Source organism: Eubalaena glacialis, chromosome 15, assembly GCF_028564815.1.
Source record: "Eubalaena glacialis isolate mEubGla1 chromosome 15, mEubGla1.1.hap2.+ XY, whole genome shotgun sequence".
In the NCBI taxonomy this organism is placed as follows: domain Eukaryota; kingdom Metazoa; phylum Chordata; class Mammalia; order Artiodactyla; family Balaenidae; genus Eubalaena; species Eubalaena glacialis.
This window is the reverse complement of record NC_083730.1, coordinates 16,638,230-16,655,503: the sequence shown is the minus strand read 5'-3', so window position 1 is coordinate 16,655,503 and position 17,274 is coordinate 16,638,230. Positions and strand designations below refer to the sequence as shown.

The window sequence follows — 17,274 nt, the reverse complement described above, 5'->3', positions numbered from 1 at the left end:
TAAAAGCGTCCATCCTTGGCGCACATCCCTCTCTATCTCCCCCACCCCAGCTGCGCCCCTCGCCCCTGGGGTCAGGCCGCGGGGTCACTGCTCCCCCTTGCAGGATCCGAAGGCAGCTAAGGCGGGAGGCGCCCCGGTGAGGCTGGGGAGGGAGGAGTTCCCTAAATTGTGTTGGAGCGAAGGCGTCGAGGATAGGAAGAACTAACCCAGGGTGGGGAAGGCGGACGGGACTCCGAGGAAGAGAGAGAGGGGACAAGGTACGCTCAGCCTTTTCATCACTCGGCAGGAAGATGGATGATTTTCGGGGACCGTTGTCCCAGCGCTCCGGCTCGCTCTAGGGAGACGTCAGAGCGCTGGGGTCGGCGGTGGAGGAGCCCCCCTGCCCCCCCGCCTGGGCTTGCATATAAAGTCGGGGCGTCGTGGAGGCTGCAGTAGTGGCGCGGGCGGCGGCGGCGGCGGCGGCGCTCCTCTGAGGTCCTGGTCCTCCCGTCTCTCCTCTGCGGTGAAAGCGCGCTCTCCGCCCAGCCTCGCCGCGGCGCTCCGAGGGCTTCCCGCCGGGACCATGCGCGGCCGCGACTTCGCGCTCGTCCTGCTGGCTCTGGTCCTCTGCCAGGCGCCCCGGGGGCCGGCCGCCCCGGTGTCGGCGGGCGCAGGGACCGTGCTGGCCAAGATGTACCCGCGCGGCAACCACTGGGCGGTGGGTGAGTGTCCGGCGCGCTCTAGTGCTGGCGGGAGCAGCCAGCCGAGGGGGCCAGTCTCCCCATCTCTCAGCTTTTCTGCGGCTCTGCGTTGGGGGCTGGGTTTGCTCGGACCTTTCTGCTCAGACGCCAACCCCGTTCTCCCAAAACTCCACCCTGCCCTTCAGTATCCCGGGAAGCCGTCGGTCCTTCGGCAGCCTCCGGCTGGTCCCTTGGTCCTTTCCCGCTCTCTTCCCTCCCGCCCCCAGGACACCCGAGCCAGCGCGCAGCTCTCCAAAATCCCAACCTTACGCGGAGATCACCCTCCCTCCGCATCTCCCAGCAGCTCCTTTTATCCGTCTAATCACAACCTTGTCTGGCACGGTTCTCTCCCTGAGCAACTTTGGGAAGCTGAGTCCCCGAGCGCGTCTCGGAGCCCTGGTCCAGCCTGGCGGCTGCGCCTTTACCCCCGGCAAAGCCACAGGTGTGGGACGCGGGGCGCAGCGCCCACGCCGGGTTTCGGCAAGCAGCGCCTGAATCCCACCTCTATTTGGGGCTCGCCTGAATTTCCTCAGTCCTTTTTTGCCTTGCAGCGATTTTCTTTTCCCTGCCCTTTTGCCCAACCCTCCCTCCTTCCATCCGGCAGGCTCGGTGCTCCGGGAATCACACCTGGTCTCCACGCTGATCCCGGGTCTCTGTCCCCTAAGTCCTCGCTTTTCTCCGCCTCTCTTGACCCGAGACCTCACCCTCTCCCCTAGCTCCTTCCCTCTTTCCCCGGCCTACAAGTCCTGCTTTCCAGGCACGGGCTTGGAGGTTCGCTCGTCCCGGCCCCCGGAACCGCAGCGGTTTGGACCGGGTCGCGGGCCGCGGAGCGCGCACCCGCTGCTTCCCCGCAGCTGGGAGGCAGGTAGCGGCCCCGCTGCTTCTCGCTGCTCCAGCGTCACCCCGGGGCTCTCGGCCGCGCCGAGCACAGCCTCTGGCAAATGATGCCAAGCGTTCGACTTCCTCAGACAGCTCCCCACACAGTCATCTATGACAACCCTAGCATTTCCCGGGAAGCTCGTCGGTCCCTAGAGAGATTTAAGGCGGGTGTGTGTGTGTGTGTGTGTGTGTGTGTGTGTGTGTTTCACGATTTCCTTAGTCATCTACTTAGAAGTAGGGGAGGGTGTGTTGGAAAGATACTTGCTAATTCAACTCTCAGAGGATTTACAGACTCTCGGCATGAAGACTAGGATGAATTTAGAAGATGGGGTGAAGCTAGAACTGCACGTCCTTAGCTCCTGTGCGTTGTGTAGGTTTCCCTCAGAGAAATGGAGCGCTCTGGGTTGCAATAGACTAGTTTTCATTATTACTGAAAGAATCATTTGCCAAGTCTTGGCAACCCCAGGGATGAAAGTATTTGTCATCTTTGAGGGACACCCGGAACCCAGGAGCCTGGTATAGAGAGGAAGGGTTGGGATGGGTGAAAACCCTTGCAGTTCCAGAGAGAAGGATACTTAGAAGATGTTAAAGAAGCCAAACCTAGAATCGATACTTTAAAAGGGCTCCTGGGAGTTTAGATCAAGCGGTCATTGTCCAGTGCGGCCAGCAGCCAGTGTGCTGGGAAGGTGGAATGAAACTTCCAGACTTCCAGCCTCTTTTTGCTCATCCATGTTTTTGTACTAAAAAGACTTATTGTTAAGGTAACCCTTGCAGGCTAAACGCAGGCCAAGAGAGTTAGCTGGGAAGCTGTAACCATGGTATTTCTGATGCAAGCCAACCCTGATTGCTGTGATTCCAGAGCTCATCAGTCCCCAGGTCGGCCATTTAATCACCCTTCATGGTGGTACTCGGGCATTCTCAGCCCCAAAGTGTACTGACCAGTGACACCCCCAAATTGTCTTATTCTCTTATTTGTTCTCGAACACACTCTTTTTCCTTTTTCTCCCTTGACTAACTGTGCAGAGCTGATGAAGAACAAGGGAAAGAGGGAGGCGACATAGAAAGTCCCATTTAGATTTAAAAGGACGTTGCAGTTGCGCAAAAGTTTGCTTTGGGTGGACATACCCTCTGTTGGAATGTGAGCATTCACAAGCATGAATCCCATGTTAGATTTTAAATTGAGCTTTCTGCTCTAAGTAAATGCCTGTCCTCCTCAATCACTGAAGACATGGAGGTTAGTTTTAATTAATGCAAACGAAAGCTACATATTGCTGTCCTGAAGAAGCTGTCAGCACAAATTTGCAGGTTTGTTAAGTGAATTGCTTCTTCCAGCTGAGAGAAACGTGATGTGGCCATGGAAAAACAAGTTAACAGACTGAAAATGTAACCAATTCTTATCTGTCTCGATGTTCATGGAAATGTTTTGTGTGCGATGAAAATATAGGTCAACACTAACACTGGTAACTATCCCCTGTGCACCCATGAAATGTTTCTGGTCGTGGTTCTAACTCTGATGTGGAGCGTGCCGTGGAGGGTTGAATGCTGAGCACCAGTGTTCAGCTGCAGAATGGCTTTACGTGATTGTGCTACCCGAGCTACTGTGAAATACAGCTGAAGTATCACTCCAGAAAAACTAGCTCTTAATACTGAACACTTTCTGTCTTAATGGATATTTTCTGAAGTTAGGATAATCTTCAAGTATGGAGCTCAAGAAAATTCTTTTCTGTTGCAAACCTGCCATTTTAGTGGTATTTTTAAGTGATTAAAAAGGACAAAAGCTTCCCCCCCACCCCTGGCAAGGTTTTTTTTTTTTTTCAAGTGCCTATCTTTTGATCTCCATTATTATTATATGGATACATAACAAATGATGATGGGAGAAGAGATGGAAGTGGGCATATCGTCCACGTTGCCATGGAGACGATTATTTGGTTGACGGTAGCTAGCTAAGAAGTGCATTAGGACCCAGGGAACGTGTGCTTTCCTGGGATGTTATAGATGGCGCGCTTTCCTTAGAAAAAAGAAAAACATCTGTGGTCTAGGGGAGGGAGTCTGAACACCCATCCACCAAATATGCAAATACTGAAATTCAGTACAAGGTCCCAAAGATCTATCTTAAATCACCCACAGAACGGAGGCCCATTTTAGCCTTCCATTGTAGAAAAGTCACAGAATTCTTCAAGCATAACAAAAATGAAGTTATTTGTAAAAACATCTCCATCATCCCTCCGCTTCATTGCCAATAACGCCTTTCTCATTTCCAGCATCCTAACCAGATGATAGGCAATGACCGAGGACAAGAGCAACTGAGGTCATTACTGGGAGCATCAGATTCTAATCCCACTTTCGCATTATCATGATTCAATTTCCTCCATATTTATAAAGCCAAATGATTTGCTACTTCCTGGGAAGTTGTGGAACATAATCATTGTGATGGCTAAATGCAAAGTTATTTAGTGGATATCTGGGCACCAAGTTCACCAAGCAGATAAGTGAGGAGCCAGTGTTTCAAGATTCCAGTGCTTCAGTTGGGACAGTGTCCTTAATAGCATCTTCAAATTGTGTGCAGTGTCAGGTCCTAAGTGACTTGGCAAAGCTCACACTGCAATGCAGGAAGACCTCATTTTCAGGCTCCCTAATACACACAGAATTAACTTTTCTGAGTCGCATAACTGAGTCATGACGTAGTGATATATGATCTCCATTCCTTTTGATAACATTAGAAAGCCTTTGGTAGACCTTATCCTTATTTCCAGACCCCAGAATGATTTCTAACTGCCTTATATCCTTAGGAAGTTCAAAGACACTTCAAAGCAGTATAACATCGTAGGGTCCGGACTGTGAGTTGATTTTAATCCCAGCATGTCTACTTGCATGTATGTGACTTTTGGCAAGTCTCGTTTTCATCAAATTTATTACAGTGTGGATCAAATGAAATAATCTGCATTTAAACATCCTGTGAACTGTAAATACACACACAAGCAATAAAGTTACCGCAAGGGCTTCTCTCTTGGTGGACAGAGCAGCTGGGAAGGGGCCTCCTTCCATTTGCAGTGACTGAGGTCTGTCACATACTATTTTCATGATGCTTGCCTTACATACTTCTAATGCCAGTCAACACTGGAGCCACAGAGAGCTCTTTCCTTGTGAGCGTTAAATCAAAATCACCATAGTTATATTAGTGTTAGAAATTTGAAAGTGCTATAAAGCCCAATTACAGAGAAATGGAGAAAATGAACTGAAGAAAGTAAATAAGATAATATGAGTATATTCAAGCAATGGGCTAAAATGTAAAGAATACAGACCTTAAATTCCATACCCTTCTGACCCTAAGGCTATCCCCATTTGCATACATGAATTTCCATGTTTTTAGTGGTTTGGCCTCCTGCACAGCAACTTTTATTTGTTTATATGGCAAATGCTCATCTCTGGAGCTAATGATAAATTTTGGTGACCATTTTAGACCTCCAAGAGAAAATTCTGCATTTATATGGCTGAAAAGTGTTGGCCAAAACTTGTCTTCAACCTGTGTTTCATTACAAACTGTAATTTCTAGGTGTAATTTCTAGGTGCAATTTCTAGGTGCAATTTCTAGGTTCAGTCTCAGCTAAAATTCTAAGAAAGTTTAAATGAAAAATTCCTTTGCTATGTTTGTATTACAGATAAGAGGAAAGCAACACCTTTTAATTAATTTATTTATTTTTATTTTTTAAAATTTTATTTATTTATTTATTTTTGGCTGCTTTGGGCCTTTGCTGCTGCGTGTGGGCTTTCTCTAGCTGCCGCTAGCGGGAGGCTACTCTTCGTTGTGATGCGCGGGCTTCTCACTGCGGTGGCTTCTCTTGCTGCGGAGCACAGGCTCTAGGCGCTCAGGCTTCAGTAGTTGTGGCATGTGGGCTCAGTAGTTGTGGCTCGCGGGCTCTGGAGCAGTTGTGGTGCACAGGCTTAGTTGCTCCGCGGCATGTGGGATCTTCCTGGACCAGGGCTCGAACCCGTGTTCCCTGCGTTGGCAGGCGGATTCTTAACCACTGCTCTACCAGGGAAGTCCGAGCAACACCTTTTTAATCACACAAAGAAAAGCACGGAGACTTTTCTTTTCAGGAGCAATTCAAGATTGACTGGGGTAGATGTTTGAACGCCATCATTCAGCTGGGAATAGAATTCGGTGCACACAGAAATAGATAGAATTTTAGATATGGAAGGTTCTTTCGATGTCATCTGGTCCAACATGTTCATTTTATTGTTGATAAAATTGAAGGTTCGGGATGCTAAATGACTTGAGAGAGGTCACCTGGCTAGTTAGCAGAGGGGCTGGGACCAGACCCAGGGCTTCTGAGTTGCAGTTCTGAATTCTGTCCATTCATTAGGCGTTTTGAGCAGGGATCAAAATCTGTCAGTCGTTTATGAACTAACTCCTAATAATATCAATAAAAAGCTATTTATCCCGCATTTAGGAGAAAGCAGCACAAACACAATTGGTGCCCTGTTTAATTTCTTGTTCATTCATTCCCTTGGGTTAAATTTGTGGCATTCTGTTTTTGTTGGGGTTTTTTTGAACCAGAGTATATGCTTATTTTATTTCTTTATGAATGTGGCATTGAATTTTTTTTTAAATTGAAGTATAATTGACATACAAAATTATATAAGTTACAGGTGTACAACATAGTGATTCATAATTTTTAAAGGTTATACTCCATTTACAGTTATTATAAAATATTGGCTATATATTGTTTCTGTTTTTGAACAGGACACTTAATGGGAAAAAAGAGCACAGGAGAGTCCCCGTATGTTTATGAAGGAGGGAGCCTGACGGAGCAGCTGAGGGAGTACATTCGCTGGGAGGAAGCTACAAAGAATTTGCTAAGCCTCCTGGAAGCAAAGGGGACCAGAAGCCATCAGCCACCTCAACGCGAGCCCCTGGGCATTCTCCAGTCTACTTGGGATTCAGAGGACAGCAGCAACTTTAAAGACGTGGGATCAAGACTCAAAGGTATAATGAACATACTGGGGAAGTGGGAGTGGGGTGAGGAGGGGTCGGGGGGGTAGCAGGTGTTTGGGGAGAGTTGGAAGGAGGGGAGGTTTGAGCAGGGAAGAATAAAACTGTTCAGAGGTAAGACTTCACAGCAACTACATTGGGCTGACATCAGTACACACTCAGAAAATGAGTGGCCAATCCTCATGCTAGCTTTTCTTTTCAGCATGTCATAAATTATTTTTCCTCTTAACACATCAAACTCCAATTTAGGAGCTTTGTTAGCAATTGTGCATTGATAGGATTTTTTAGCCTACCAGACCCTTCCAAAATATTTTGATAGTGAGGCCATAGATTATTTGAGTTGATCCCTGTGGATCTATAGATATGTTTATTTTTGATGAACACTAGTGGAAGGGCCTATTCACAGATGCTTTTGGAAGAGAGCATTCTTGTTTGCTACTTTTGATGCAAAATAGTACTCCTTCATATTTGTTCCCAGATTACCTAGTTTGGGTCTCATCCTAATATTTCAAAACTTGGTGAAAATATCTCAGGTCAACTGATCTGTTCAGTATATGATTTTATAGAGGATAGGGGGAAAGAATTATACCAAATTGGCATTGTTTAGCTACAAAGACAGTAAATGAGATAAAAGAGAGAATAAAATTTATAGGAAGAAAGCAAGGCAACTGAAAATGATGTGATTCTCATTAACTTTTAAGAAGTTTCCATGAAATTTATGATAAAAGGCAAAAATAATCATTACAATACTCCTAATAATAACAACTGCTAGTTTTAGTGAGTATTTTTTATAATCCAAGTACTGGGTGAAACACCTTACCTTCATCCATTTCCTCGGGTAATGCTCACAGCAGTCTTAGGAGAAAGATTCAGGACGATTCTATTATTCTCTCCATTTTAGAGGTGAGGAAACTGAGACCAGTCGTGTAGCTTTTCAAGGGAAAAGCCCGTGCTGTCTGCCTTGGACAGCCCACTGCCATGTGAGGCATCTTCTGGGAATAGACCTCATTGATCTTAAGTATGAAGGATGCAGGATGCAGTAGCAGCTTTCCCTCTTGATGTTTCTGGCAATAAATAATATTGTGTTTCACTCACAGACCTTGGGGAGTTCATGCCGTCCCTCTTTCATGGTGGTTAAATCTGATTGATGATCCCTTAACAGAGGCTCAGGGCTGGCGTGGCCAAGCCTCGGATGGTTTCTCCAGAGGGAGGCTTTATGTGTCACCGCTCTTCGGTCTACTGTGGATTCTCTGTGCTAAATGCAGAGCAAAAAAATTTCCTTTGTTGCATTAAGCACCTAGAGAGAAAGTCTCTGGTAGCTTTTATTCAGAAAGAAAATCAGGATTAAATCAAGCAATACAGAAATAAGTATCAACTTTGTACAGAGCCCTGAATGACTGATTCTCTTGTCCACACCCTTGTCTGTGAATAGATCACGTGTTTCTAAAGGCTCTCGGAATTTGTGATTGACTTCTTGGGCCCCGGTTGGCCTGGCCTATTCTTGGCCAAGTGCTTTGCTGGACTTCCTGTGGGTGGACGTCCAACAGCAGTGCCTTCTCCTTGGTCTGAAGAGTTATAATTATCACCACCACAAAACCCTCTAAAATAACTTGACAAACACTGAAATGGACTTACCCTCATAGCTCATTCATAAAATAGCCCCCCACGCCCTATCATGTTATTAATCTATAGTGCTTCATTTTGACCCAAACAATACTCACTTTGAATTGCTTTATTCCCCCAAACTTAGCTCTGCATAACTTTGGAATGTTTTGAAAAATGCAACTCCTTCCTCAAGGATCAAAATTTTTCTGCCATCTTCAGAAGGACATTCTGTAAACTTCGAAGGCAATTGCAAAAGAATAGCTCCCAAAAGGTCTCCAAGCAGCAGTTCTATAGGATGGAGTGGGTGGGGAGTCACAGAAAGTGACTACTTTAAGGGGACAATATTTATCAGTATACAGTGTGAGCTGGAAAAGTCATCTTTTTCTAATCAAGCCTTGCTTTTCTATTATATCTCTTTATGCTTTGTTCCTCTTTTTACAAGCTCAGAAAGCCCATCTCATTTAATTCCACCTCAGATTGAATAACTAGCTATGGCACACATTGGTACCATTCTTTTGGATGTATTTCCCAGCAGTATGAAAAACAAATCGAACACTTAGTTTAGTCTTTGCAGAAACCAAAACAGTTTATCACTTCTCTTGCTTTGGAAATTCCACCTCAATGAAAGTATGTTGATATGAAAACTGAAAACATCCTACAATTATCTTATTCACAAGGAGGAAGTACCAAGAGAATCATTCTGTTAGAAATCCTTATATCTCTCAGTGTTAGAAAGAAGTTTAATAATTTAGCTGAGCATTATCAGAACTAGCGGCAGGGATTTTCAGAGGCTGCGGACTTTTCTTAAACTTAAAAACTATCCACATATACTCCCCTCTCCCATTTTAGTAATAAAACATCAAGTCCTGTGGCCAAATCTCCCAGAGCCGTAGTTAGAAACTGAGCATCTTCCTACATTTTGATGACAAAGATATTTACTTGATTCAGAAAAGATTCATGTAAATGCGCACTGAATCTAGACTCCTATGTCACGGCAAACAGGAAGTTTTTAGCAACAATTACAGCCAACAATTTTCAAGGTGAACCTAAATCTTTTAACTTTACCCTTCTCACAAAAGTTGATGGAACTTTTACCCTGTGGTTTCTCTAACATGAAACAGTGTTTAGCTCAGCTCCAGGTCCTAATCCATAATCCTGGATGCGGCTGTGGATTGTCCTGAGTTTCAATGAAGGTTGAGGTTGGCCTTTGGGTTCCTTTAGTAATTGGGACCCAGTTCATTGTTTTTTTTGTTTTTTTTAAAAATTAATTTATTTATTTGTTCTTATTTTTGGCTGTGTTGGGTCTTCGTTGCTGAGCACGGGCTTTCTCTAGTTGTGGCGAGCGGGGGATACTCTTCGTTGCGGTGCGCGGGCTTCTCATTGTCGTGACTTCTCTTGTTGCGGAGCCCAGGCTCTAGGCGCGCAGGCTTCAGTAGTTGTGGCGCGTGGGCTCAGTAGTTGTGGCTTGCAGGCTCTAGAGCGCAGGCTCAGTAGTTGTGGCGCACGGGCTTAGTTGCTCCGCGGCATGTGGGATCTTCCTGGACCAGGGCTCGAACCCGTGTCCCCTGCATTGGCAGGTGGATTCTTAACCACTGTGCCATCAAGGAAGCCCAAGTTCATTGTTTTTTGAAGCCTAGGATTTTTTCTCTTATTTGGTGAGCATGAGGAAAGGGAATTGGGGAATGCATTGTAGGAGGTGTTACGGAAAGGAAGTAAATGTACAAATTTGCTCTCACTTTTAAGGGAGAGATCCCACTGTCCCATCAGATCAGCACAGAGAATAGAAAGGTTTTATTTATTAATATGTGAAGTGCTCCAACGGAAGCTCCAAATATAGGGAAAGCAACATACAGTCAAGAGTAACTAAAAAGCTTCTGATTACCCTGTTTCTATGAAGGCGGGAGCCAGCTTCACTCTGCTGGCTCCCACCTCAGAAAGAGTGCCTCCCAGTCATAATGGCCAGCATCAAAAAATCTACACACAATAAATGCTGGAGAGGGTGTGGAGGAAAGGGCACCCTCTGGCACTGTCGGTGGGAATGTAAATTGATGCAGCCACTATGGAGAACAGTATGGAGGTTCCTTAAAAAACTAAAAATAGAACTACCATACGACCCAGCAATGCCACTACTGGCATACACCCTGAGAAAACCATAATTCAAAAAGAGTCATGTACCACAATGTTCATTGCAGCTCTATTTACAATAGCCAGGACAGGGAAGCAACCTAAGTGTCCATCGACAGATGAATGGATAAAGAAGATGTGGCACATATATACAATGGAATATTACTCAGCCATAAAAAGAAACGAAATTGAGTTATTTATAGTGAGGTGGATAGACCTACAGTCTGTCATACAGAGTGAGGTAAGTCAGAAAGAGAAAAACAAATACCATATGCCAACACATATATATGGAATGTAAACAAAAAACGGTTCTGAAGAACCTAGGGGCAGGACAGGGATAAAGACACAGACGTAGAGAATGGACTTGAGGACATGGGGAGTGAGAAGTGTAAGCTGGGACGAAGTGAGAGAGTGGCATGGACATATATACACTACCAAACGTAAAACAGATAGCTAGTGGGAAGCAGCTGCATAGCACAGTGAGATCACCTCGGTGCTTTGTGACCACCTAGAGGGGTGGGATAGGGAGGGTGGGAGGGAGACGCAAGAGGGAGGGGATATGGGGATATGTGTATATGTATAGCTGATTCACTTTGTTATAAAGCAGAAACTAACACACCATTGTAAAACAATTATATTCCAATAAAGATGTTAAAAAAATAAATAAAATAAAATTGATTAAAAACCTACTATCAAAAAAAAAATAAAAATAAAACAGCTCCTGCCCACCCCTAACCATGGACCCCTCTCCTGCCTCCAAGTCCTTGATCTTCCTAGGTTACAGAATTTGTCTTTTCCTTGTCACTTTACTTCCATTCTCTTGAGTCAAACTCACAGATTCAATATTTTGAGCCAACATAGGGGACTTCCATGCATCTTGTCCCGTATCCTCAGCTGGCCCTTTTTGTGACCAGTGGCTCATATTGTGAGATGTATGGCAGCATCTTCAGGCAGCCTGTCGACCCTTAATAGTGCAGCCTGGTCTCCTGGAGAAAAATGAAGCTAATTGGTCTGTGTGGGAATTGAACCCCAGGCCCTGGCTTCATTATCACCTGGTCAAAACAATTGAGCCACAGAGCAGATAATAACTGGTCTGAGAATCTCAGTAATTCCTTTACTAGAAACAAATGGCTGGTCTGGACGTTGGGGAACCTGAATTGCCAGAGAATCTTGGAAAGTGTAATAAGCTCTCATCTGGATGAAAAGTGTTTTCTCATCTCAGAGGGTAAAGGGTGCTATATGGGAACAAAGAAGTGTTTTAAAAGTAGAGCTACTCATTCTTCCTTCAGTCTTAGTTAATTTGAACAGAAGCCACAACAAGCCAACCACAGTAAATTTAGAACTGGCAGAAACCCAAATTAGCTCCTCTTCCCAAGTTGCCCACACGACTACCATTTACAGTCATGGGTTTATAATGTTGAATTGTGTAATTCATAAACTAACTTTGATTTGTGGAATGAGGCATTGCCAAAGAAGCAAAGTAACAATTAAGATCCCACATTCCTTAGCAGTCTCCCTACCCAGCTGCTACTTTAGTAACAAATTCCTGGGGATAATACATTTAATTTCCAACTTTGGTCAAACTATACCTGTGTAAATGAACTTACGAAACAGAAACAGACTCACAGACATAGAGAACAGACTTGTGGTTGCCAAGATGGGGAGGGGGTAGGGGAGGGATGGATTGGGAGTTTGGGATTAGCAGATGCACACTATTATACGTAGAATAGGTCCTACTATACAGCACAGGGAACTATATTCAATATCCTGTGATAAACTATAGAGGAAAAGAATATGAAAAGGAATGTATGTGCATGTATAACTGAATCACTTTGCTATACAGCAGAAATTAACACAACATTGTAAATCAACTATGCTTCAATAAAAGGAGTTTAAAAAAATAAAGTTTTCCTTAAAAAAAAAAAAATATACATATGTAGTCATATCAGGACACAAGTTAAGCTAATATAACAAAAAGACCCGAAAATATAGTGGCTCCCCAAAAGGAGGAAGTTAATTTCTCTCGGGGGAGCAGCTGTTGTTCTCAAGCATTAACGTGCTCCGAGTCACCTGGAGGACTTGTGAGAGCACAGATGGCTGGGTCCCATCCCCAGAGTTTCCAGTTCTGTAGGTCTGGGGTAGACCTAGGAATCTACCTTTCTACCAGTCTCCCAAGTGATTCTGATGCTTTGTTGGGATGGATTTACTTTTAGCGTTAGACTTTGGCATCACTAACTACGTTCGCTTAACTCTTTCTAATATTTTTTAAGTTGGTGGACTCTCTACTCCAGGTTCTCAGCGTGAAGGAAGGAACCCCCAGCTGAACTGATACTGACAATGGTGGCCTCCCTCAAAGAAGCAAAACAAAACCCTCAAGCGACTGCGTTCTATGGGCATCAGTTCTACTGGGTCATCAAGTTTCCTTTATGCAAAATACTTAACTATTCTTGTATCTTTCAACTTTGACTAAAGTCATGATTTTCAAGCAGCATCTTCTGGTTTGAACTTGTTTGCTGTGAATAATTGTCCATAAAGAGTGTTCCAATTAATGTTCTTTACATCTAGGTTATTTGTCTATTAGATTCCAGTCCTTGTTACTATTCACAATAAAAGCTTAAACATATTGTCCAAAAGGCAGGTAGTTTTCTTATTTCAATTCCAAATGAGAGGACAGTGATTAATACTGAGATTAACAAACAGGTTGACAGTGAACTTGTGTGCTCATTGATGAAAGCAGGCTGAATTTTTAGCTTTGCTCTCTGAAAGCCACTTACTGATTCCTTGGAGTGACTTAGAGCCTTTATAGATGCCACTTACTAGAAGCTCAGACTTTTTTCTTTTCTTAAGTTTTCTTTTTTTTAAATAATTAATTAATTAATTTATTTATTTATTTATTTTTGGCTGTGTTGGGTCTTCGTTTCTGTGCGAGGGCTTTCTCTAGTTGTGGCAAGCGGGGGCCACTCTTCATCGCGATGCGCGGGCCTCTCACTATCGCGGCCTCTCTTGCTGCGGAGCACAGGCTCCAGACACGCAGGCTCAGTAGTTGTGGCTCACGGGCCTAGTTGCTCCGCGGTACGTGGGATCTTCCCAGACCAGGGTTCGAACCCATGTCCCCTGAATTAGCAGGCAGATTCTCAACCACTGCGCCACCAGGGAAGCCCAGAAACTCAGACTTGCTTTATCGTTACCGAGTCGGATGGGCTAGGTTGACCATAGAGGCTGGCCTTCTTCATCACATAATAATTCCCATCTCTTCAGCCCTTACCACGACTAGGTATTTTGCTGATGTTACTGATATTCTCCTCAGAATAGTTTCATAAGCTGAAAATGATCCTTCTCACTTAATAGCAAAGGAAACAGAGTTAGGTCAGCTGACTTGCCCAAGGTCACATAGTAGATGGAACTGGGATTCAAACATCTAAAGTCACCAGATTTTCTGTAGCATTTGACAGTTTTTCTATTACCTCATTTTGAGCCCCTCTTTCAGTATATTTAAGCCTAGCAAGTAGCACTGTTTCTTCAAAATTCCATTGCCAGCCTGAGAGAAGTAGTCCCCGGAGCCAGATTTAGTCAGCTCCACAGCAAAGAGAGATAATGGGTTCCAGAGATTCCCTTCCCTTCTCAGAGAACATGGCCTGGCGGTTCACAGCACTCCCCAGTTCCATTTTTATCATGACATTCACACATTAACAGATTTTAAAGCTTCTTTGCCATATGTCTGGATTTCCTTCATTTGGGGAAATCACACATGAAATGGTGAAGAGATTTATCTTGCCTTTGTTCTGATTATCAAAGAACCACATAAGATGTGAGGTGTTCTAATTTCTTTTAAAATCACGTTGATTCCCAACTTATCCAGAGCCAGACCAGGGAAAATATGTCAGGTGTGTTTTCAGTGTCCTGCCGCCTTCCTCTTCTTGGGACGCCCTGGGCCTCTCTCCCAAGAACTCGATCCTGAACTGAGTGCACTAAAGCCTGCCATGCAGCTGATGATGAAGGGGAAGCCCTATCACCAGGATTCACCCTCCAGTAGGACACTCACAAAGATGAAAACAACCTTCCAGACCCAGGGGACATTTCTCCAAGGGTGGCATTTCAGGTGGGGCGAGGAAGACAATGCTTCTGAAATAACCCCATCTAGACAGTCACTTGTTTGGTTGTTTCATGAGAGTAGATGTGATCCTGTGTTTCAGTTGCAATCATTTTTCCCTCATGTGCCCTGACCAAGACACAAGAACTGCTCACTTGAATCCCTTGACCCTTGCAGGCGCCTAAGTACAAAGCCCTGGTCAAGACTAGAATCCCTTTATCCATTTATCTGTCCTTGAATGGATAAAGAAGATGTGGTACATATATACATTGGAATATTACTCAGCCATAAAAGAGAATGAAATAATGCCATTTGCAGCAACATGGATGGACCTGGAGATTATCATACTAAGTGAAGTAAGTCAGAAAAAGAAAGACAAATATCATATGATATCACTTATATGTGAAATCTTTAAAAATGATACAAATGGGGAATTCCCTGGTGGTCCAGTGGTTAGGACCCTGCGCTTCCACTGGGGGGGGCCTGGGTTCGATCCCTGGTCAAAGAACTAAGATCCCGCAAGCCGCGTGGCGTGGCCGGAAAAAAAAAAAAAAGATACAAATGAACTTATTTACAAAACAGAAACAGACTCACAGGCATAGAAAACAAACTTATGGTTACCAAAGGGGAAAGGTGAGGGGGAGGGATAAATTAGGAGTTTGGGATTAATATATACATACTGCTCTATATAAAATAGATAATCAACAAGGACCTACTGTATAGCAATACTCTGCAATAACCTATATGGGAAAAGAACCCATATACATATACATATATAGCTGAATCACTTTGCTGTACACCTGAAACCAAACAACATTGTAAATCAACTATACCCACCCCCACCCCCCAAAAAAAAAGAAAAAGAAAAACGATTAGAATCCCTTTACTTAAGAGATATAGCTTTCCCTACACGGAGAGCTTTCCTGAACACTTGTTTGCAAGTGTAGTCCCGTCACCTATCTGTGTGGGCTTATTGGGTCAGGGAGTTTTCAGCTGCAGATAATAGCATCCACCTTGAGTTGTTCAAGTGGAAAAGGAAAACTCCAAAAAAGCCAGGTCTCCGATAGGCTGATGAGATGGCTGCCATGTGCTCTGCTACCCCTACAGCATTCTGCAGAACTGCCGGAGTTAGCACTCTCTTCCATTGCCTCTGCCACTACCTGTGCCCCTGGCATTATGCCCCCCAAACTCTCTTCTGCCCTTGGCTTACTTCCAAATCAGAGTTTTGAATGTCTGCGTCTGATTGGTGGAAGCTAGCCTGCATCTAGCAGTGAGGGAAGCTGGGAAATGTAGTTTTTAGGGTTCTACTTTGGGAACACGGGAGGAAAATTGAGGGACCAGCCAACTAAAAATTGGCACTTGCCATCTGCTTCTACAAGGATTAGGTCACTAGCCACTGTAGTCGCTGACCTTCAACACACCCTGCAAGGAGTTCAGGAATGAGGCACTCTGTGCTCTGGGAAAAACTGGAAGAACAGGTTTTCAGATTTAGATATTTTCAGGAGAAGATTTTTATGAGCCCAACTCTTGCATTTCCTCGTATCTATAAAAACATTAAAATCATTAATGGAAACACCTGCTCCTCGTGACCAGCAGTAACCTTCTTGTGACTCGCAGCTACCTTCTGCCAAAATGTTTGCTTGATTGTCCTTATTCTTCTTCACCAAAATCACATATATACCGGCCTCTCCGCTTACCTCTTCGGAGCAGTTCCTCAGAGCATCTGAGAGGCTGTCTTCCAGGATATAGTCCTCATTTTGCCCCAAATAAAACTTAACTCACAACTTTCACATTGCACTGTTTTTTCAGTTGACAGACCCTATCAAAAAGAAGAGAGGCTGTTTAAAAGATATGGTCAGCCACAGGTTACAGATGTCCCCTGCCCCTTGTGCTCAAAAAAGAATTTCCTCTTTGATTTCTGACCATTCCTATTCTAGAGAAGAGTTAACACCTAGCCTGGGATTCTGGGAAGGGAAGACCCTGGTGGCTGCTGTCTGCAGCACACAGCCTAGGTGTGTGCATACAGCAAGGAGAGGAGATTGCTTTTAAGAGGTGACAATATTTAGGAATCCTTGCAGCGAAGTGGGATAATCAAGAGGAAGAATCCAAAAGGGAAGAAAGCAATAATAATTGCCTTCAAATTTGCTCTTTTAAAAACACAGTCTTTTTATTTTTTTTAAGCGTCACAGGGTGGATTGCTCTGGGTAAGTTAGCGGTCTTTGCTTACGATCAGAGGTTCAGTAACACACTCAGCAGACATTTCAAGCAGTGCAGTACCATTTCTAGCCCCACAATGCCCACCTTCCCATTCCTGTTGGGGATATATGATCACCACAGAGCATCTTAACCGAGCTCAGATGTGTAGGGAGTAATCTAAGTAAAATGTGGGATTCACATAATTCATCTCCTCAACCACAGGCTGCTTTAATCAGAGAGTATGAGATAGCTCTTCAAGGGAAATCCACAGTGATAAACTATTGCCATTCCCAAAGCAGAAAGACCGTGTGAATACTGCTGCAATGAACGTGAGAATGCAGATATCTCTTCAAGATACGGATTTCATTTCCTTTGAGTACCCAGAAGTGGGATTGCTGGATCATATGGTAGTTCTAACCATGGCTCTGCTACTCTTTGCCCTGTGATCAGACCCATTAAACTAATTAATGGATGATGAATAGATGATTCCACATGACTCTAGATGGAAAAGAGACTATTTTGTAGACCTTCAGGATTGACCACTGTACCAGTTAGGATACCTTTGGATGTTCGTAACTGAAAGCCCTCAACTCAAATTGGCATAAAAGATCGATTTATTATTTCATATACCAGAACTCCAGAGGGAGGTACTATTCAAGGTTGTTGAG

At 44.3% G+C, this 17,274-nt stretch overlaps 1 protein-coding gene across 3 annotated transcripts; it reads left to right on the top strand.

Annotated features, from left to right (window-relative positions):
* Positions 1 to 562: 562 nt before the first annotated feature.
* On the top strand, positions 563 to 12,649 carry GRP (gastrin releasing peptide). 3 transcript variants are annotated; one of them, XM_061170065.1, is made up of 3 exons: positions 563 to 701; positions 6,343 to 6,585; positions 12,612 to 12,649. In XM_061170065.1, the coding sequence occupies exons 1-3, from the start codon at positions 563 to 565 to the stop codon at positions 12,647 to 12,649; spliced, it is 420 nt and encodes a 139-aa protein (XP_061026048.1). The 3 variants fall into 3 exon arrangements, with proteins under 3 accessions (XP_061026048.1, XP_061026047.1, XP_061026049.1); XM_061170064.1 differs by having other exon boundaries at positions 12,591 to 12,649; XM_061170066.1 differs by having other exon boundaries at positions 6,343 to 6,566; positions 12,591 to 12,644.
* Positions 12,650 to 17,274: the final 4,625 nt, after the last annotated feature.